General features: G+C 47.1%; 11 protein-coding genes across 11 annotated transcripts; 1 reads left to right on the top strand and 10 right to left on the bottom strand.

The window, feature by feature from the left end:
• Window positions 1–578: 578 nt before the first annotated feature.
• On the bottom strand, window positions 579–1,614 carry SCP_1200690 (hypothetical protein; the record flags this gene model as incomplete). The annotated part of the gene is made up of 8 exons (XM_027762956.1): window positions 579–692; window positions 745–789; window positions 845–943; window positions 999–1,049; window positions 1,102–1,180; window positions 1,231–1,405; window positions 1,461–1,511; window positions 1,569–1,614. 8 exons carry the CDS (start codon window positions 1,612–1,614, stop codon window positions 579–581), a joined length of 660 nt encoding a protein of 219 aa, XP_027618757.1.
• A 2,123-nt stretch (window positions 1,615–3,737) lies between these two features.
• On the top strand, window positions 3,738–4,549 carry SCP_1200680 (hypothetical protein; the record flags this gene model as incomplete). Its single annotated transcript, XM_027762955.1, has 2 exons — window positions 3,738–4,219; window positions 4,273–4,549. The coding sequence occupies 2 exons, from the start codon at window positions 3,738–3,740 to the stop codon at window positions 4,547–4,549; spliced, it is 759 nt and encodes a 252-aa protein (XP_027618756.1).
• A 1,776-nt stretch (window positions 4,550–6,325) lies between these two features.
• SCP_1200670 (hypothetical protein) lies at window positions 6,326–6,616 on the bottom strand (the record flags this gene model as incomplete). The annotated part of the gene is made up of 1 exon (XM_027762954.1): window positions 6,326–6,616. The coding sequence occupies one exon, from the start codon at window positions 6,614–6,616 to the stop codon at window positions 6,326–6,328; it is 291 nt and encodes a 96-aa protein (XP_027618755.1).
• An 846-nt stretch (window positions 6,617–7,462) lies between these two features.
• On the bottom strand, window positions 7,463–7,948 carry SCP_1200660 (hypothetical protein; the record flags this gene model as incomplete). Its single annotated transcript, XM_027762953.1, has 1 exon — window positions 7,463–7,948. One exon carries the CDS (start codon window positions 7,946–7,948, stop codon window positions 7,463–7,465), a length of 486 nt encoding a protein of 161 aa, XP_027618754.1.
• A 189-nt stretch (window positions 7,949–8,137) lies between these two features.
• Window positions 8,138–9,655, bottom strand: SCP_1200650 (hypothetical protein; the record flags this gene model as incomplete). The annotated part of the gene is made up of 1 exon (XM_027762952.1): window positions 8,138–9,655. The coding sequence occupies one exon, from the start codon at window positions 9,653–9,655 to the stop codon at window positions 8,138–8,140; it is 1,518 nt and encodes a 505-aa protein (XP_027618753.1).
• A 72-nt stretch (window positions 9,656–9,727) lies between these two features.
• SCP_1200640 (hypothetical protein) lies at window positions 9,728–10,213 on the bottom strand (the record flags this gene model as incomplete). The annotated part of the gene is made up of 1 exon (XM_027762951.1): window positions 9,728–10,213. One exon carries the CDS (start codon window positions 10,211–10,213, stop codon window positions 9,728–9,730), a length of 486 nt encoding a protein of 161 aa, XP_027618752.1.
• A 285-nt stretch (window positions 10,214–10,498) lies between these two features.
• Window positions 10,499–11,170, bottom strand: SCP_1200630 (hypothetical protein; the record flags this gene model as incomplete). Its single annotated transcript, XM_027762950.1, has 1 exon — window positions 10,499–11,170. One exon carries the CDS (start codon window positions 11,168–11,170, stop codon window positions 10,499–10,501), a length of 672 nt encoding a protein of 223 aa, XP_027618751.1.
• Window positions 11,171–11,325: 155 nt separating this feature from the next.
• On the bottom strand, window positions 11,326–11,814 carry SCP_1200620 (hypothetical protein; the record flags this gene model as incomplete). Its single annotated transcript, XM_027762949.1, has 1 exon — window positions 11,326–11,814. The coding sequence occupies one exon, from the start codon at window positions 11,812–11,814 to the stop codon at window positions 11,326–11,328; it is 489 nt and encodes a 162-aa protein (XP_027618750.1).
• Window positions 11,815–16,738: 4,924 nt separating this feature from the next.
• Window positions 16,739–17,219, bottom strand: SCP_1200610 (hypothetical protein; the record flags this gene model as incomplete). The annotated part of the gene is made up of 2 exons (XM_027762948.1): window positions 16,739–17,102; window positions 17,152–17,219. 2 exons carry the CDS (start codon window positions 17,217–17,219, stop codon window positions 16,739–16,741), a joined length of 432 nt encoding a protein of 143 aa, XP_027618749.1.
• A 784-nt stretch (window positions 17,220–18,003) lies between these two features.
• On the bottom strand, window positions 18,004–19,146 carry SCP_1200600 (hypothetical protein; the record flags this gene model as incomplete). Its single annotated transcript, XM_027762947.1, has 5 exons — window positions 18,004–18,141; window positions 18,204–18,611; window positions 18,670–18,775; window positions 18,829–18,995; window positions 19,048–19,146. 5 exons carry the CDS (start codon window positions 19,144–19,146, stop codon window positions 18,004–18,006), a joined length of 918 nt encoding a protein of 305 aa, XP_027618748.1.
• A 45-nt stretch (window positions 19,147–19,191) lies between these two features.
• On the bottom strand, window positions 19,192–21,156 carry SCP_1200590 (hypothetical protein; the record flags this gene model as incomplete). Its single annotated transcript, XM_027762946.1, has 4 exons — window positions 19,192–19,291; window positions 19,346–19,572; window positions 19,641–20,885; window positions 20,944–21,156. The coding sequence occupies 4 exons, from the start codon at window positions 21,154–21,156 to the stop codon at window positions 19,192–19,194; spliced, it is 1,785 nt and encodes a 594-aa protein (XP_027618747.1).
• Between the last annotated feature and the right edge of the window lie 157 nt (window positions 21,157–21,313).

The following is a 21,313-nucleotide window of genomic DNA, read 5'->3' as shown; positions in this document are numbered from 1 at the left end:
CAGAGTAGATGTCTGTATTCGATGCCATCATTCCTTTCATTGCTGCACTCGCGTGTGACCAGGGTTCAACGACTTGAAAATACAGTATTACTGTGAAAGAGTGAATCCGAAAGGTGAACTAGTCACACAAGGCGGCAGATGACACCGTTACCTGCATTAAGCTTGTTGGATACGGTTCACAAAATTAGCGTGAAAGCGAATGGGAATCAGCACGATAGGCTGCAACCTTGATACTTTGTGCTCAAACATACAGTCTAGTGTAATCGCTTCTGCGATGTTACTTGAGATACCACTGGAGTAGGCGATAGCTGTAGGATCAGTTCGCTAAATGGAAACATTTGCGCGGATCTTCATCGCCATCCTTGGCTATTTGGAACTCATCCAGGGACGGAGAATAATTCACAAAGGAGAAACACTCACAGAACGTCGAGTAAGATTGTGATAGACCCTGGAGTTATGATGGAGGCATGGCTACTAATGTCCTTAATTCACACAGTATAACTGTCCGTCCTGGTATAACGTCTTGCGCCATTGTCTCTAGGGAATAATAAACTGTACACTCATGGAGGACCTTAGTCCTAAGACACTATTTCTACCTTCTTCGCGAATATCCAGACAGGCCAATCGATCCACGGAGACTTCATGAGCTTATATCCTTTCAGTTCCAGGCCAATCTTCTCGTAGATTTGTACCTGCGCAAAGGCACGTTAGAGTCGACAACAATGGCGAACGCCCGTTGCTCACATTTATCGGATTCGTCGTGGCCAACCCGAAGGTCTCACCATTCGCCTAATTGCAAGATGTCAGACTGATCGCTGCACACTCACATCAATTCGACATGTACCTCGTCGAAAGCTAATTTAAACAGGGCTTTGGCTATCCCTTTGCCTTGATAATCTTTGCGGACGAACGCAAAATTGCACCAGTAGCCATTCAGCTCGGTCTATCAAGCACTTTAGTATCTAGGCCAACTGAGAACGCATTTGAAAGGAATGTACATTAGTGATACCTATGCTTTCATCGATGAAGGCAGGGAAGTCTTTCTTGAGCTAGGATGGACTGTATGAACGACCTTACAACACGTTTACTGATATTACGTACTGCTTGTGAATGGTAAGCTTTGCCTTCTTCCGACAATACCTTCATGAGATCATGGTAGCCTAACTCCAACTGACCTTCCCTGCACCGTCCGATGAGACATGGGTGATACGGGAGGTGTAAGATGCGTACGTGTCGAAGAGATTCCTTCCAGGTCTTGTACAGAGAGTGAAGGCTACCATGACACCGCTTTGGTCAGTAGCGGTGTACATTTCTCCAGACACAAGGGCCAGTGGCTTGATCATTGCGCGGACCATGATGGAAATGATCGTAGGGTTTCCGCCCGTCAGCGCTATGGCCAGAGGATCTAAACGAAGACCTTATGAGCAAGTTGATCCTCGTGAAGTTGCACGAAGACTGGCCTTTCGGCATGAGATCTGAGAAAATTTTCACTGCTTCCTCAACCATAGCCTCTGGCACAGGCATTATTATCAGTGAATGGTGATGAACCGGACATTGAATTGACTGACCACTAGGCTTGTCAATGCGTTGCACAATGATGTTTGAGGGAGCCATTGAGCACTTCCACTGCCCGAAAGGTTTGCTGAACGAATGGAAAAGCTGGTGCGGGGGTCTTATGTGACCGGCTCCGGATTCATGCTTTAACGAAGGATAACCACTCGATAAGCGCATAAGATATGGACGGGCGGCCAAGGTCATTCGGGATGCCAGTGCGACATCGGTGGACAGACCGAGCGCACAAGGTGAGACATCGGTCGACAGACCGAGTGCACAAGGTGAGACATCGTAACGATGATCACGAACCTTTTCAAATACCCCAGTTATGATGACCGCACCACGAGCTTGAAGAACAGGGTTTTGCTTCTCAGATTGCCACGAAATGGCGTGGATGGCTACCCACAATATTACAGTAAGGATCGTATCATGAGGCCCCTGGTCAAAAAATCGTCCACAGGCGGCCTTTGGGCGGTCTGCGAAGAAAAGGCGGGATCTTGATCTTCGCATCTCGCCGGGATGCAGGGATTGCGGACGCGAGCGGCCCAGGCGGCGCGACTTGGTGGCACACCGATGCGCAGTGGTACCACCCTGAGATTCCGGAGCGTTTGATTTCGCAGTCCGCACTGTGAATGGATTTTTTGGAGGGGCCTATCGATATGACCGTTTAGGTCCCCGTGTCCCGGGTCGATCTAAAGGTTGCTTTCACTCTGGCTTGCACTGTGTGACTGACCTGCAGATTCTTTCTGAGGGCCACAACACTGCATGGAGGACTCAAAGTCTTTCCATGAGTACTACATGGTCGGACTGTAGCACGCACAGCAACCGGTGTATGGTCAGAATGCCACGTGATCTGAGCCACAGCAAGTGGAATTTACCGAAGCGATCCGATCCGGCTTAATTGAACAAGTCATGACCCGACAAACTGGTTTGACCGGCTCGGGTCGGAGTCACAGCAACACTAGTCACGATATGCAGGCCATACTATGAAGAGCTGTATAGCTCGGATAACTTGAGAGTCTGTCCCACTGGATCCAAGACACGAAAATGCAGACTATGCCTGTTGACCGGAAGCTCTACTGTAGGTTTTCGACCAATCTGGATGGTCACAGGTCACAAGGACCTTGGCCTGTCTGGAATCCGACACTCTATCCGCGGTCACACAGGTGGTGTCCAGATGTGACTATTCGCTGTTCCAGGCAGATTTTCTCAGGCCTGCAGCGTGAGGACACTCACAATGTGCAGAGAATGCTGCAATACTAATGATAGATGAAGGCTAATCACAGTTAGCCTTCAACACCCCCATGAATAGCTGCAGGTTGGCCGGCCTGATGGCTGGCAGGTGTCCGCAATATGTTATGCATCCGCTGTCACGTCCTGCCTGTCCACCTGTCCAGATCATTGCAAAACTATCTGTGGTTACACCCCCATCCGGATTGGTCAAAAAGCTACAGTAGTATGCAGATAAAAAGATGGAGAATAAAGGCAATAATGTACAACTACACAAGAACAGCGTACGGACCAGATAAACAATAGCACAGCTGAGACCGGAAGGCAGGAAGGGAGGTGCGAATGGGGAACGGCAAGGGGCACAAAATTCTGAGTGGGTCCGAATATGGTGAGTGGCAGGATGTAGGCTTCCCGATGGATCAAAGAACATGTCAATCTATATGATGCATTGGGGATCTACCAAGGATAGGAGTTCAGCTACCGTCTGGACTAGGGAAGGAGCGCTATGCCCAACATCCCGATATATTTCTCGGTCAGTGGCCAAATTGGGATATGGCCCAAAGGCCGAGAAGTGCTGTAGTGCAGGCCGGAAGAGCTGATATATTGCGCACATCTGCGGGGTACATCATGACCAGTGAGTGGTGAGCTCTGGTCCCAATGTATCGCTGTCTGGTTCTCATTTGCGCATTTAATGTATCAAATCCACACATACACCTGGTGTGCTCTCATGGACTTGGAATGGTTCTTCGACTGAGATTTTGAATGCACAATGAAGATCTGCATGTTGATGGTGGCTCTGCATACCTGTTTTATGCAGCCATGCTGAGCTCTATTCTTTCAGTTTGGCAGAGGTATGGAGACCGGTGCACACTGGGTCATTTGAACTGGTGAGGATAAAGACATTTAAAAGTCAAATTTTTGCCATTTAACCCCACAATTTGCCTTCTGCACAGATGTCATCTCTCAACATTTGTGGTTTCTTCTGCCTGGCTTCTGGGCATTGTGTGTCTAGCACGAAGCCCAATTCTACATTTAAGACCTATTATTGCATCTACGACACCACAGTCCAGTGTGCATCTGCCGCTGCTGTTGGTGCTGAACTGCGTATCTATAGCCCGATGAATGATGTCATCCTCACTGACAACATGATTGCATTGGTGTTTGCAAGAGCTCATATCCTCTCCAGTGGTGGTACAGTTCTTCTTGAGGCATCTCACCTTTATCCCTTTCCCCATGATCTGAGTAGTGATAGCTATGAAGATACGATTGCGAATGTTCCATCTGCATTCATTTTTGGTGTTGGGACTGTTGGTGGAGGGTATGGCATGCTTGAACGTCCGGCCAAGTTCAGTGATGCTCCCGTGGAGAAGATCAAGGTATTTGACATTAACATATCGGACTATGTCCGCAACAGTACGAGGCTGTCTATTATGCAGTGCACCTATATGTATTCCTTCTTGCATTATTGACTGATGATATTGTATACAGACTCATGCAAGTAGGCCCGCACTGGATGAATGCTCGGGTTCCGATTGCGGGATCTACTGTGCACTTTTTCGGTCCATGCTGGTTGATTGACCCTACTGGGAAGATTGCAATTAGCATCGAGTCTATCGTTATGAACCTTGGTGGACCTTCGGTGCCTCCCCAAGTTGCACCTCCTCCTGACTTCAGTTCACCTTCGAAGTGCAAGTGCTATGTAGCATTTCCATCCACTACATCATCATCTGTTCTCTCCGCGCAGCCTGGTACTTTGGCTATGTGAGTGGTATTTGTTGTTTTAACAGTCATGTAGTAACTGTATAATTAAGTTCCACTCTGTCTCTCCTGTTTTCGATTATGAATGCCGCTATTCAAATGGAGATGTTTCCTTTGCTGTACATTGGACGTGGACTGGCATTCTACATCATACTTACTGTTGCTTAGCAAAGCAAAGGTGACTGGAGAACACAGTGGCACTACACCTCTCACTGATCCGTTATGGAGGATCTGAAGATGGAGGCAACTGATGGCTCCCTGGTCTCTCAGAAGGTGTGAGATAAGCATGCTGCGAAGTAGGGATGGCAGTAGATAGAACTGTCACATGTCTATGTCAAACAGGTTATTATTATGTCTGTAATCTAGCCTGACTGTGTTGTATTGCGTGGCACGAGCTCAACAATGAGTGTCACAAAAGTTAGTACAGTTGTGCACACATTAAGATTCTGCATTCCTCAGTTTGCGCGCTCAGCTAGCACAGCTCAGGATACCGCATGCTGAATTCCCCCGACATCCACCATTCCAACAATGTTCACATGTTTGCACTGAATGATAGGATTGTCTGACATGGTATGCACCCTGTCATATGCTTTTTATCACACTAAACATTCATTGGTACTATGGTCTCTCCATTTTTGGGCTTGCAGCGACTTCGGTGTTCTCATGCTGCAGCATGACTTGCTCTTCATTCTCCTGTGGTTGATTTTCTAATTTGCAGGATATAATGCATCGTCTCTCCACAGGCAATGTCAGGCAGCACACTTTCAGCAATGGACGACTGTGTCATCTTCTGTATGTTCTTCCGATGTTCAATAATGCACAATGCCTTACACAGTAAGTCCTATTTCAAATGCACAGTCAATTGATACTGACACCAAATAGAATGACTGCACTATCATATTCTGCTTGAAGGTGTCTATGTCTCCTATGCTGATCACAACTGTCTCCGCATCCACGCTGTTGTCAATGAAGCTTGGCATGTTGGGATAACTGATTTGCTGCCACAACTTGCATGCCTGCTCACAGTATGACATATTCAGATTCATCATGCACTCCACTAATCTACATTACAGTTGAATGCCCTATCATAATCTGAATTCGAATAGCTGCCATATGCTCATGTCAGGATGTGTTACGCGGCAGCGAAACACGAGTGTCAAGTCGAGTCGTCACGAGACAAGGTCTTAGTCTAAGACACAAGTCCGTTCAAGAGACACTTCTGGCGATGTCCTCGCACTGAAGGTCGATCAGAGTTCGTTCTTATGACTCGCAGTAGCTGTCTGCTACTAGCGGTCGATCTTAGTCAAAGACAAGTGAAAAGCTGGTTTAATGGTAACTAGGTCGAGATGGGGATTCAGCTCGACAAGGTCGTCTACTTATACAAAAGGTATCCGCAGTACTACGCAGTAATACGGGATCGTTCATTGGCTAGATAAGGTGAAACGATGTCTGGGCAAGGTAACAGCGAGGAAGTAATATGTGTGAGAAAGCTGAGTAAGATCGTGAGATATAATTAGTACTAATGGGGATGACGAGTCGTGTATCAGAACGAGGTAAAGATGCGGCATACATGCACGTCTTGCATGTTGTGATAAGAGGAAGGTCCGGAGTTGGATCCGATATAACCCTAGACTAGGGGTTCTGGACGTTTGGGTAGAGAATCGGAGGTTACGCTCCGATGAGTCACGTGTTGGATCACGTGGTCTGGTAAAGTAAGGGGAACGAAGAAAGGAAAAAGAAAAGACGTGCCATAACTGAGGAGCATTGTAACATCAGCTCCCGTCTAATGTTTCTTGTCCCACAAGAAATATTTGTAGTCTTCATCGTCGTCGGGGACAGTCCCGGACATAATGATCACCTCCACATCTGTAGCACATCCTTCGGCCAGTTCGTGGTCCTTGTTCATGCGTACGTCCATCACGATAGGGATGACTGCGACGCGAAGAAGTCGATGCGTGTGAGAAGGAGGGTTGCGATAATGGGGATTGACCTGTAGGTACGTGCGAACGAGGGGGGCGAGGTCGAACAGGAATTGGTTCTGGTGATGAACGAGGAGTGGATGCGGGTCTCCCATTAGTGGTGTATCCGAGGATGTGCCCGATGTCTTCGTCTCCATGCTCCCTCCAGATCTCCTGTGCTGTACGACTGACTGTACTGTGCATCAGAGACCAGACTTGGTCGACTCTGGTTCGGGCTCTACTCGTCCTCTCCTCTGCTGCAATGAGCTCTTGTCTGGCCGTCTGCATCCACTCGACCATTTCTAATGCTCGTTGCATAGAAACCACCGCTTGTCGATCTTGCGGGAGATTTCATAGGGCGACGAGAATATCTGTGAAGTCGACGGGGGTACGGATGGCCGAGATCAGACATGTAGCAAATTCTTGTTCGTCCGATGCGTGACTGAGTTCGATTGAAGGTGAAGGCGATGAAGCGTGGATGAAGGGTGTCTGTGTTCAGGAGGGTATTCCATTGACAAGCGTAGGTGATGCGGGGGTACTCATAATCGTAGAAACGACTTCAGCGAGTATGTTGTGAACAAGGTCGTCTATAGCAGAAGTGGGCATTGGTGATACGTGGTTTTCTCCTCCCTTTATACCTTTCGGTCATTAAGGGAATTGCGGTTATCTGTGATGTGAAACAGAATGTCGTGGATGTGGGTAACAATCAAATAGATGAAAATCCATTGGGCGATAAAGAGCATTCCCATGGAGATAAGGACTGCCTGGTCAGTTCCAGGCATCGTTCTGATCACCCCAGCAGTTAGCGTGTGGGTGGTCTCGTGTGAAGAGCGTGTGTTCGATGAGTCATCTGATAAGCATTCGGTGGATGATCCAAAGGAAAGTGAGGGTTGTGCAGTGGAGGACTATTAGGAAGATAACTAGGAAGGCCGTCGTGGTAGTCATTCCAGTTTCCTCATCCTCTACTCGATTCCCCTCATCCTTTTATATGCGTCGAGGGTCTGCTTTGCGTTCTGTAAATTGTGGGCAGGTTCCCACGAGTTTTCTGCTGATGAATATCCCTTCCACTTGACTAAGTACCTCAGGTGACCTCGGTATGCCTTGTGATTCAGGATTGCTTCGACTTCGTACTCTTCTTCATTATCCACGACATCAGGTGGTGGGTTCACATAGTTCGGACCATGTATGTCGTTTTCGCGATAAGGAGATAGAAGGGCGGCGTGGAATACGGAATGAACTTGCCAGGTCTTCGGGAGTCTGAGGCGATAGTTGGCTGATCCGATGACTCCAATGATTTCGAATGGCCCCTCATGCTTGGGAGCTATCTTGCGCGAGGCATAGTTGACCTTCAGGTTCCTCGAGTCTAGCCAGACCTTCTGTCCTAGTGTGAACTTCGGCGATCCTTGTCTGACTCGGTCCGCCATCTGTTGTCGGGCTAACTCATGCATGGCTAGTGCTTCTAGTCTTATCTTCTGCAGCATGTCAAGCCTGGATTCAACCGATGGAATGTTCGTCCTTGGGAATACGGAAGGGAGTCCACATGGTTCATATCCCATCATGATGCGGAATGGGCTCATCTTCCGTGCCGAGTGTTCCCTTGTGTTATGACAAAACTCGAGGTCTGGCAGGCGATCAGCCTATGTTTCAGGGTTGTTTCCACAATAGAGTCGAAGATAGATTTCCAGCTCCTGGTTGACTCGTTCTGTTTCTCCGTCCGTCTGAGGGTGATAAGCTGTGCTCATCGGTGATCTAATCTGGAGTAGTCGATTTAACTCTTGGAAAACCTTGGATGCGTATTGAGGTCCTCTATCTGAGATGATTCGGTCAGGTAGTCCGAATTGCGAGTAAACTTTGTCATGAAAAATCTTGGCTGTTCCTTCAGCTGTGATCATTTTGAGGCAGGGCGTAAGAATCACCCCCTTCGTAAGGTCATGGTCTACTACGACCATAATCAAATCAAAGCCGTTGGAAACGGGGAGGTCGGTGATAAAATCTGTGGTGCAACAGGAAAATGGTAATGCGTGTGGGTCTGCGGGGATTGATTCCAAAGGAATATGAGTTGGGTGAGTATTCGGTTTCATCTGTTGACAGGCGGCACAGCCTTCAACGTAATTGTTGACAAATGCATACATGCCGGGCCACCAAAATTCATGACGTAGGAGTTCAAGAGTATTGAACTTTCCAGGGTGGCCCATGGCAGGGGAGTCGTGATGTAGTCGAACGAGGTCACGACGAAGAGATTCAGATGGTGGGACATAAATCTTTCCTTTGTAAAGGATGACACCATCGCGAACTCTCCAGTCGGAGAGCGAGGACTTCATTGGGAACGGCCCTTTGTGCGCGATCGCTTCAAGGGCTTCATGAACAATGAGGTCCTTTGCTGCGTGATTTCTGATTTCGTCAAATAGCATCGGGGAAATGGATCGCACAAATAGTGCATCGGGTAGAAGGATGTGATCTTCATTGTCACTTTCACTGTCATCGAGTCCGTTACAATGAGATAGCGCATCAGATTGGATCATCTGAGTGCCAGGGACGTGAATGAGGTGAAGATCGTATTGTGATAATTTAAGACTCCATCGTGCTTGTCGGCGGTTTAACTTCTGCGCTGTACGGAAGTACGTGAGGTTCTTGTGATTACTGTGAACTTCGACGGGATGAGGAGAGCCTTCTAGATAATGGCGCCATTCGGTAAGGGCTCGAATGATTCCGAGAAGTTCGCGGTCATAGATTTCGTAGTTTCGTTCAGCTGGATTGAGCGTCTGTGAAATGTAGGCACAAGGATGGAGTTCTCCATTGATATCGGCTTGTCGTAAAACTGCACCCGTAGCAAACTTGGAAGCATCAGATTCGACAATGAAGGGTTTTGCTTTGTCGGGCAGCAACAACACTGGGGCAGTACTGAATCGTTGTTTCAATGTATCAAAAGCTGTCTGACATTCTGTTGTCCATTCAAAAGGTGGAGATCCAGCAGCGGTACGCGTAAGGTTCGTCAATGGTTTAGCAATATCCGAGAAGTTGGCAATGAATTTCCGGTAAAAGTTTCCAAACCCGAGGAAAGAGCGAACACCTTTTACCGTGCTTGGTTCAGGCCATTCTGCAATTCCTTTAAGTTTGATAGGGTCCATGCCGATGTAGTTTTCTCGAATGATCATGCCTAGGAATTCGACTTCCTTAACGTCAAAAAAACACTTTTCCAGTTTAAGGAATAGGTCGTTGTCTTTGAGTCATTGGAGTACACGTCGGGTTCGAACGTGATGTTCTTCCAAATTGTTCGAGAAGATGAGGATATCATCCATGTAAATGACTATCCATCCTTCATCGATCATGTCCTTGAAGAGTGCGTTCATCATCATTTGGAAAGTCACCGGGGAGTTGCAGAGTCCAAAGAACATGACCATAGGTTCGAAAAGTCCGCGATTTGTCTTAAACGCGCCCTTCCATTGGTCACCATCTTTGACTCTGACATTGTTATATCCGGAGCGTAAATCCATTTTCGTAAAGATCGATGCACCTTTGAGTTGATCCATGAGCTCAGAAATGAGCGGAAGAGGGTATGCATTTTTCACCGTTCCCTCATTCAGGTATCGGTAGTTCTGACAGGGACGTAGTGCTCCATCTTTCTTTCCAACGAAGAAGAATGGCGAGGCCATGGGGAACTTCGACGGTCGAATGTATCCTTTTCGCAGATTTTCTTCCAAGAAGTCATCCATCGCTCCTTGTTCCTTGAGCGATAACAGATAGACTTTACAGTCTCGTGGAATAAAATCGGGTTTCAAGTCAATGGTGTGGTCCCAGGGCCTGGTTTCTGGGAAGCGTTCAGCTGCTTTCTTTTCAAAGACTGACTTCAAATCGTGGAGGTAGTTGGGGACCAACTCTTCAACGGTTTTGGGTTTGTCTACAGCTGATGCTTCCTTGTGTGCTTGTTGTGCCAATTCCTGTGATTTACCGGATGGTTTATAAAAAACCGTATTCTGTGCATTACAGAATAATGGGGATCAAGTACTGTGTGTAATTCTTCCGATGGTGGGGCCTCTTCGTATAGTGAAGACTGCGGTTCCAGTCTCTTCATTTGTTAAAGGTGACTCCTTCCTGATGGGTTCAAATACTCCAATAACTGGTTCTCCTGCAATATAGGAGATAACTAGATCGTCATCATCAAATTGATCCATAGAGGGTTCTAATAGTGGGTCGTCTGGTTCGGTATCATTCCGTACTGCGGGTAACTCGCCACGCTCAGTGTCATCGGCTATGATTTCTCTGATAGATTCTGAATGTCCAAATGAGGTCGGAGAAGTTTCGGTGGTGATTAACTCCGGGAGGTCATCTTCTTTGAAAATTGAAACTTCTTCATCTGGTACATCTTCGACGGTGGGTTTCAGCGGCCATTTGGCATCCTTGCCAAACCAAAAGTCACCGGTTTCCCAATTAATCATCAGATTGAGGCGTTTAAGCCACGGCATGCCGAGAAGTATATTATCTTTGCCAATACCGGTTAAGAGGAAGCGAGTAAGTGTCTTCCTTCCTCCAATCTTCATCATCTTCCAGGTATAGTGGGTAATGGTACCCATCTGATTCGGTGTGCCATCTGCATTTACGACTTTAATCAGTTTTGGTAATTCCCATTTAAGGAAATCATTTTCTTCCGCAAATCGAATATGCATGAACATTTCGGCCTCACCGGAATCGATCAAGGCTTCTGTTGCAACGTCTTCCTTCTCTCCCAACGAAATATTCACAGTGATTGAATTTCCGCTAGTGTTACAAATAACGAGGGGAGATACGGTAAGATACAACAGTCCATGCGTTACTAGTGGCCATCGTTTCAAAAACTCAACTGGGTTCGTTCTTCATCAGTCATGTCGTTGAAGACATTTCGCACATAGGCGATCTGTTCCTCTCTGGTTCCTTCCTTCAGTATCTCCTTCTTCTGTGCGAGATCTTCTCGCATCTTCTTGATCCACGTGATCGTGTCTGTGTCCAACCCGGGCTGTATCATTCTAGCACGGGTGAAACCTCCAAATTGGGAGTGAAATTGTCTGTCGTTGGCTATATGGCCCTTCTGTTCGCATAGGAAACATAATCCTTCTTTCATTCTCTTCAGTCGCTCGTCCGGGGACAAGTGCGAGATGTTGATATGATCAATATCCATCGCATTTGGATCCTTTGCAGAAGTCGAGTAGTAGGGACGATGGACAGATCGGCCCTTTCCTCGTGTCGTCGTAGTGGCTCCTCGCTTGAAGATCTGAGCAGATCTCCATTGGTTATCAAACCGCGAGGCATATTCGTACCACTTGTCAAGTGTCTTGGGCATGCTTTCCATCCCCTATATCCTTTGTCGGAGTGGGTCGTTAAGTCCCCATTTGAAATACTCGATATTTCCGGCATCTTCTAATTTCGCCTTGGATTCAAGCGATCGGAATTCGGCAATGTAGTCATCCGCAGTACGAGTCCCTTGCTTGATGTTACGTAGCAAGGTACGAGCGGTTTCTTCAATATTTTCATCGCCAAATGCTTTGTTCACACTCGCAATGAACTCTTTCCAACTTCCATAAGAAAGGAAGTCATCATTGGTGAGTTCCGTTTCTATGAAGCTCTGCGCCCATGATCCTGCCGTCCCTCCTTGCATGTGCGACAGCACGAATGCAATCTTCTGATTATCCTCTTGGTAGACATGGCTATTTCCAGCCATGTAATTCTTGCATTGGTTTATAAATTCCCTGAGCTTTGAACGGTCTGAACCGTTGAAGATCTCGGGTTTTCTAAAACTAAGTTCCTTTTGGCTAACATGGTGATGACCTTCATCCATGGTAATTGTAGCCACTGGTGGGACGTCAACAGTTATGATTGGTGCAAGAGTCGATTGTGGTATGGGATCCTGGGCAGGGGGGTTCCAAGGGGCGTCTGGTCTTTCTCCTCGATAAGAGATTGGTATACTGCTGTCTGCGATGTGTAGCAGTACAAGCTTTCCAACGTTATGGGGTAGATTTGCTTCGTAGTCACCACCTGGGTGATCGATGTGCTGGTCTGGTCTGATGAATAAGGGTCTTCCGTTTAAAACGTGTATGTTCCTTTGCGCGTCCCACTCTGCCCGAGATGAGAGGAGATCGATGTATTGCTTGGGAAGAGCAGTCGGGTTGATAAAGTTCAAATCCAGTGTGGATAAATTCTCCTGTGTGACCTACGTCTACACGTAGACTGCACACCGTCCTTAACTAAGTGGGTTCGTTTGTCGTTGGCTAACAAGCCCGTAGAGTGTCTTCTGTCTTCAAACTGATACACCTATTTGCTAATTGCTCGAGTGATTACCTCAGTCTCCTCGGCCTATTGGTCTCTCGGACAGACCCCTCTCCGAAGATGAGTGATCAGTCTATCCCTTCAGCTACCTTGATTACAGAGTAATCTCAAACGGTGCTTTAGCAATCGAATCAGGTGTATCATTTAGTCTTCAAGGTTCGGTCCGGTCGGTAGTTCATTGTTAGACTTTTTGGGAAGTCACAGAAAGTAATAAGATCTCGACCTAATGTTACGCGGCAGCGAAACACGAGTGTCAAGTCGAGTCGTCACGAGACAAGGTCTTAGTCTAAGACACAAGTCCGTTCAAGAGACACTTCTGGCGATGTCCTCGCACTGAAGGTCGATCAGAGTTCGTTCTTATGACTCGCAGTAGCTGTCTGCTACTAGCGGTCGATCTTAGTCAAAGACAAGTGAAAAGCTGGTTTAATGGTAACTAGGTCGAGATGGGGATTCAGCTCGACAAGGTCGTCTACTTATACAAAAGGTATCCGCAGTACTACGCAGTAATACGGGATCGTTCATTGGCTAGATAAGGTGAAACGATGTCTGGGCAAGGTAACAGTGAGGAAGTAATATGTGTGAGAAAGCTGAGTAAGATCGTGAGATATAATTAGTACTAATGGGGATGACGAGTCGTGTATCAGAACGAGGTAAAGATGCGGCATACATGCACGTCTTGCATGTTGTGATAAGAGGAAGGTCCGGAGTTGGATCCGATATAACCCTAGACTAGGGGTTCTGGACGTTTGGGTAGAGAATCGGAGGTTACGCTCCGATGAGTCACGTGTTGGATCACGTGGTCTGGTAAAGTAAGGGGAACGAAGAAAGGAAAAAGAAAAGACGCACCATAACTGAGGAGCATTGTAACAGGATGTGCCATCCAAACATGACATTGTTACTCACCAGTTATTGCACATCTCATGAACTCGATGCATGCTCCAGAATCATCAAGAGATGATGCTGGGTATGTCATAGCTGTGCTATTTTGCTGCAGCTCGACAAATGGAAACAGCACATGTCATGCATCCTGTGTACAATGCATCTCGGCACTCTGGGTATATGGTCTGCAATGTCAGCCTTGCATGTGAGCTACCAAAGGACCTGTGTTCTGCCTGCGAGACCCTGTCTCTATCCACTTGGCACAACTCGGGCAATGCACACATGTTTTCCCACTAGCATCCAGAGTCCAAGACAAATTTTTGATGTCCAACTTAAGTGCTGGCTCTTGATGCACGACTGGATGTGCAAATGATAGCGGCAGTATGAACAAATTGCACTGTAGAGGCTGAAGTGTCTGGAGTACAGGAGCCTGATATATGGGTATCCCTCACCGGATGAGATGTGGAATAGAAAGAGAAGGTAGCAATGCTGAATGGGGTAATAGATTATGTCTGTCCGAGCTTGGTAAACATCCTTCAAGAGAAGTGAGACTTGTGTCAAAAGGATCGGAAGTAAGTGAGTCTAAAGAACCAAAATTATATAGATTTTGTAATAGAAGTACTGGTGAGGTGCATGCTGAGGGAAAAAATGGAGTCTGGACCGACAATGAAGTACTCGGAGACACTGTTGCAGATGAGTCTGCATGCAATTCTGAAGAGACTGCCATCGCCCGAAACTTGTTTGCAATGGAGAGGTGTAAGATAATGGAGTAGATGCCCTGGAAAGGTCAGAGAGCAATATGGAGGAATCCACAGATGTTAAAGGGCACAAGCTTTTCTGTTGAGGAGATGGGCATAGATGAGTGGCTCTGTCTTCCTCTGCTTGACCCAGCCATCCTGAGGTGTTGGGGCAACAAAGGTCCAAGCCATTAAACATGGCTAAGTAGGATTAAGATGACATTAAGATAGGGAGTGTGCAGCTGGTGCAACACATCCAGAGTATATTCAGAGTGCTGCATCTGCCAGCACTCTGCATCTGCATTCAACAGACCACATTTGTCACGTGCCCCTGACTTTTCACATACTTTGCCTTAGAGCTCACACTTCACGAGAAATGTTGATTTAACTTTACAGATGCTGTGATGGCATGTTTAGAAATGTATCTCCATTTTTTTATTCAACAAATCTGAGTAACGTAAGGCCAGAAACAGAAAATGTCCAATGCGGGGAGGATAACATGCAAGTGACTGAGAATGGACCTCGTACAAGAGTTTCCTATCTCCCTTGCTAAGAGGAGGGTATTCCCGATTCCAATCTCGCCCCCCTCTTGGCTTCCTCTGCCAATCTTGCATCACCGTGACAGACTTTGGCTGAGACACCTGATGTGTCATGCTGTGATGATAGTAGCCAAGGATGAAGTGGCTCTCTGAGTCTCTATCTTACAGCAAAGCAACCTTTAGAACATCCCGGGACACGTGAACCTTAAATGTGATGCGTGACGCTCTGCCTTCACCGAGACAGGTGCCCACACGCATTTTGGAGCACGCTCAGCAGTGTTCATGCTGCAAAGGTGTTCCCATCCCATTTTCAAGCAGGAAATTTTCTGTGTGCATGTATGGGGGCATTGTAGCATACAATCAAGAATTTTTTTCAATTTTTTGAGGCCACGGGAGGCCAGGGATTCAAGTAGAAGTGTCACCTCCCAGCCAAATTACCTAAAGATATTCTACTAGCTGAGCTCATAGCGGCTCTCGGGTGAAAGCAGCATGTCCCATGTAGACTATCGCACCTGAGCTTTACACACCCATTTTGTGAAGGGCTAATAATTGGCTGAAATGTGTCATGTTACCAGAGCGCCTCACTGAGATCGTGGGAGTCACCCAGCCAGGTGATTGTGAGAGTGAAATCATATATGGACAGACCCTTGGCCAAGCTATCTGGCCAGCAGCTGAGTGGGCAAGGTGTGGCCAAGCAGACCACCCACACAAGCCTCAGACAGCTTGCTGGGCTCAAAATTATGCGAGATTTCATCGAAGTACATCTTCTTTCTCGGCAGCCCGTGTTTCAGATGTATCATTGGCGCAGCAATCTACTGTTGTGAACCGGGTTAATCCATTGGTTCAAAAATACAGGTGTTCGGAAATTTAGAAATATATTGCACGACAATGCCTGCATAGGTACAGAATATCTTTACAAAACAAATCTGCAGATGAAATTGTTTTCGCAATCTGGACTGTCCATTCTGTTAAAAACATGTGACATTTCTCACAGAGCATCAGTTGGCAGAGATGGAGAAAGGGAGTGATGCATACTCACTGGTGATGATCAGAACAACCTTCCAGAGTATTCTGTGAATGGCTGAGTGCTGCACACAAATGAGACATAGGAAAAGTAACAAACCCCATAATATGCAAATAGATGGGCCAGTGCTCCACATGTATTCTGTCAATCAGTCATATGTTTGCTGATAATTGAACACTCTTTTAGGTGCCATCTTCACCAGGACATTGGGGATCTTGGTGCTCACTTCACTGACCTCATCAGCAAAAGTGCACACAGCTTGCATGGATTTCCAAAGCAGGTGATTATTTGTAAGTCGCCGAGGTAGCTTGTATACTCACAGAGGCTCTTGCAAGCCTTTTTCATCAGCGGCAAGCCTTGCAAGCACTGCGATCACAGGCAATTTATTGCCATTACTTGCACCGTTGCACGTAGCTAGCAGCGTAGTTAGTAATTGTATATACATGCAAATCTACTGACTTCAGCCCAGTGTCGCACACACTAAAAATAGGCTCCAGTATCTAGACACCGGCATATTAAGGTAGTGAGAGAAGTGCGGTTTTTATAAGCTATTGGTGGCATACATTATGATTCTAGGTAGTAGAGCTAAGGATATGAGCAATAAAAACATACCCAGCTGTCGAGGAGTTGGAAGTCGATGGCCGAGACAGTGCAGCACAACCCGCATGCGTGTATGTCCGGTGCTACGGTCTGAGTGGAATATATGAAAGAGTTGAGTAATTGTCAGCACGACACGGATGAAGGGACTTGGAAGTACTCACCTCAAAGCGGCGCGAACCCATCCTGTCCATACTCATCCTCAACAGCTCCTTCCTCGCCATCTTCGGGTCCAAGATTCTCTTCATGGTCTTCATCGGCATCGTCCTCACCATCACTGCCTGCCACCTCATCTTCATCATCCTCATAGTCGTCTCCCTCCTGGTCTCCCTCATCACCCTCCCGATCTCCCTCATTGCCCTCCTGGTCTCTCGCATCATCCTCCTGTTCTCCCTCTTCATCCTCATCCTCGTCGTCATCATCTGATCCATCGTTCAAATCTGGGGGTTGGTAATGTTCAGAATTTACCGTACCCCTGTGGCCGATGCCGCCGCCCAAGAAATGCATGAACATATCCCAGTCAACAAACCTGCCCAACAGAGTCAACAGAGCTACAGCGGTAAGAAATCATTACTTACATGTTTACATAGTAGAATTTCCAGTCTTCATCCTCTTCAGCCGGCAGGTGTGCGATAGTAGGAGACATCAGCTCCTTCGTCTTCCCATGTGCAAATGCCGGGATAAGGTGAACACCACGCAGAACTTAATCTGGGCTTACGAAACTGAACTGAGCATATTCAGGATCACTTGAGGGAATGAAGTTGATGCGTGGGAGGCAACGAGCCTTGAAACCACCTGGTGCTGAATTATCCAGTGCAAACCAACGAACTCAGAGGAAGTCGATGCGCTGAGGCTCCCGTGATGTTGATGATGGACCGACATTTCGCACATTGACATGAAAAATCCCGAAGACTCGCGCGTACCAATACAAATGCTCCCCGGCATTGTCAGACTCGCCGTTCTGTGAAAGAACCATGATGTGAGGGTGAGTGCGAGGATTGATAGAATCTTGTGTGCATCGCATGTCGTAACTTGTGTAATTGACACAGAAAACCTTGTGGCCATAGAGACAATTGTTGACAAACCTTATCCCGTCTCGGTCTTCATTCGAGAAAACTTGACAGTCACCATCGGATATTCAGCCAGTGAGACATGTTAGCAGGTGATCTTTGAGGTTTGGAACGAAGTCCTGTGAGTATTGACACTGAATGTAAGCATGTAATATCGGACTGCACATGAGGACTTACGACAAATGCAGGGTCTGTTTTGTTTTCGGTGATCCATTTTGTGATATCCGCGTAGTACCTCTCAGACTCAGACACGTGGTAGCAAGCTCGCGGCAGAGTAAAAGGAAGTGGCTCTTGATCAGCAAATGCGGGGGTGACTTTCTTAGTGCTCTCTGCGGCGGACCTTGTAACACTGTCAGCGAGTCATCGAGATTCTTCCTCCCTCCGCTTGATGGACTGTATAATGGCCTCATGCTGCTGATGTCTTGCAATCTGAAATGCAAATTTGATCTTGTTCGTGCGCGCGTAGAATCGCTTGACTCGCCGATGCTCGAGTTTGCCCTATTAGGTTACTAAGTCATATTTGCACTGTGATGCTCCTGGAAATACATGATGGAACTCACCACTTGGGTAGTATAGTTATCAGTGGTGCCATAGATTTGTATTGTCCTTGGATAATCCCCAAGTGAGTGGTACTTGTAGGTCTCCATATTGAGCTTCTTAATCTTCTGTCCAGCCTTACCTTTGCCCTTGACCTTGGCCCCCTTCATGGCCATTGCGGCTGTACGATGTCCTCTCGCCGCTTCCTCCTTTGGAAGTTCCCGTGTGACAAAGGCATTACAGGTTGTGCGACGGAATTGGCACACAGCAGCACTGAGAGAGACTGTGGCCTTCTCGAAGATCTTCAGTGTCCAGTCCATGTGAATGTGCAGTTTGGCATGTGCATGCCAATTCACAAGCTCAAACAGCATATCGGCAACAATCTTGTCATGGTTCTTGGGGAGCAGGCCTTTGATGATGGGGATAATGCACTGGCCATGACGGTTTTCTGTTATTGAAAGTAATATATTCACACGAGGCTGTACATACCTGTAACATGTCTTCAAAGTCCCGGGCGGCCAACTTTTTCATGCCGGAAATGTTGCGACTGAATCGCTGTATGATATCACACCCGAAAGTAGGGACCATCCGAAATCTGAAGATTGTGATGTGAGCATGCTCATAAAGATGTAGCAGAGTTGACATTACCTTCGGTTGAATTCTTGAATCTTGTCCCCACCCGCTGCATAAAGGATCCGGAGCAAGTGCGTGAATATCACCTTCCATACACTGAGTTCGAATTCATGCATCAGGTCCGGTACGAACATGGAGAAGAAGTTGAATCCAAACTTTGCTAGACGGGTTGAGAACGCACTCTGAATCATGGTAGGTTAGTGAAGATATAAGCTGCAGATGAGGGTGACGAACATGAGAGGGTGTAAAAGACTTCGCGTTGAGAATTTCGTACTTCTTGCTGGTCAGTGCCCAACCTTTCTCAAATATCCATCGGCGGGCCTTTTTGAGCATTGTGCGAAGCCAGTTGTCATCTTCACGAGTGGCCGCATGGTGCTGTTAGTCAGCTCGAGTGCCTATGGCTCCAATATTTGCCTTCTTGGTCAAGCAGCGAGGGCATGGACACTTCGCAAGGTACTTGATGCATGCAAGGAGAACTCTGTGTGTTTTCCAAATGAGCAATCATGAGAACAGCACTGTGGAGCTTACTTACTTCTCTGGGTAATCAGCCGAATATGTAAAAAATTGCGGAAATAATCGTCGAAGAACACCATCTCCACACAGGAGAATTATACCATGCTTATATGCATGCATAAATTCTGGATCCAGGAGTAAAAGCCAGATTGCTTGCATTCGCTCATGCTTGCAGAATGTCAGGGTAGCGGCCATTGCAGCAACCTTGTATATCGACCTGTAGTAGTCTTGTATCTTGTCGGGGAGCTAGTAACGCAGAGAGAGAAATAGCAATTCGGTAAGAGTACTATAAATATAAGCCAGGAAGTACTTACTGAAGGGATGTATGCCAAATGGTGTGCTGCAAAAGCGCTCAGTTTGCCTCGGAAGTACTTGGAGAGACTCCCGAAATAGGCATATATGGGCCAGAGCGATGCCGTTCCAAAACTTGCAAGGTGCGTAGAGTCAGACCAGACCATAATTGGCGCAATGGTAATCTCAACGTCCAGGCTATCATCTGGATTATGTGGCAGAGTGCGCAGCTTTGCATCCTCTTCAAGCATGGCATCCGAATTGTAGAGCTCACTGTATATTCGCACCGGTTCTGGTTCCACCTCTACATCATCATCAGATGATGCAGACTCCGAGGAAGATGCATCGTTGGATGAAGAAGGAGGCTGCCAAAACAGCTTGTGAGGAATGACATGGAATCGGGTGGCTGAGATGTCCTGGTACGCTGCTTTGATCACTTGTAGAAGGGGTCGATAGTATATACCCGTGACTTCAAACTCTGGCGCATCATCTTCAGATCTGTACAGGACATTTTCTTTCGGCAGATGGACCTTGACGGCTGCTTCGCACCAGTCGTCACCTGCATCAAATGCCTCGCTGTAATTATCTAGCTGTTTGAGTTCCCGAGCTGCTCGAAAGTTCTCGAGATCTGCAATATCGAAATCCTCTGCGTGAAGCACATCATTTACTAAGCAATCCAGATCTGCGACAGATTTTACAGAAGATGAGTTGTAGAGCCATGATATGAGATGATATGTGGTGGCATTAAGGAAGGGGGCGAAGTAGTTTTGCTCCGCATCATGGAGTTTCTTCATAAATGCCGCACCAAAACTGCGCAGAGAATTCCAGTGGCTAGAGTCAGAAGACCAAGCTGTTATGAGAGTCGGTGAGTCACAGAGAGAATCCAGTGTTATTTCATCCTCAGGATCTGCTAGAGGTGTCGTGATATACTCGCAATAGACTCCGAATTGGTTGGGTTCTGTCTGGAAACAAGGAACAATTTCTTCGGCAGCAGGCTCTGGATCAGGAGGGAGAGGTGGTGCATCATCCATGATACCCGCATCATGAGCCTTTTGAGACCTCTTGGTCGGGATCTTCTCTCTCAGAATATGCGCTGCAAGACCGCCGAAGTTGGAGGGAAGGTAATCCACTAACCTCCGGGGGAGTATGCATCGTCGTCCAGCTCGACTAATGGTACTTGGATCAGGGGGGTCCTCTTGTATTAACGGAGGGACTGCCATGGAATCATTAGCTTCCCCGGCATAACCTGCAGACTCGAAATCTTCAACCTGCAATTGCTGAGCGATTATGAACAGTTCAGTATAGCTAACGAGTTATTTTGCACACCTCATTCAGCACTTCTCTAAGAGCAGCACATTCTTCATCTAGATTCTGTGTCCTATCCCATTTTCTAAGCTTTGCCTTCTTCTCCTTTTCTCCCCGTGCTTCATACTTGTCAATAGATGATGCTGTGTACTCGTAGGCTTTGCGACACTGTCCGAGGTGAGCTCTGTACCGTCTGTCCGAGATGTTCTTTTGATAGGCAAGGCATATAGTCATGAGAACAAGAAATATTAAAAAAAGGCGCATCTCAGTGCTTGATAGTGCAGGATCACGCAGAAATCTGTCAAAGTCCGTATCTCTGCCTCACGTCATGGTCACGTGAGGTGACGCATTCACACTCTACAGTTTCAGTGCATCCAGGTGAGCACGTTCA

This window comes from Sparassis crispa (assembly GCF_003851025.1).
Source record: "Sparassis crispa DNA, contig_000010F, whole genome shotgun sequence".
NCBI lineage: Eukaryota > Fungi > Basidiomycota > Agaricomycetes > Polyporales > Sparassidaceae > Sparassis > Sparassis crispa.
Note: the sequence above shows the minus strand (reverse complement) of the source record. Positions and strands in the feature narration are given on the sequence as shown.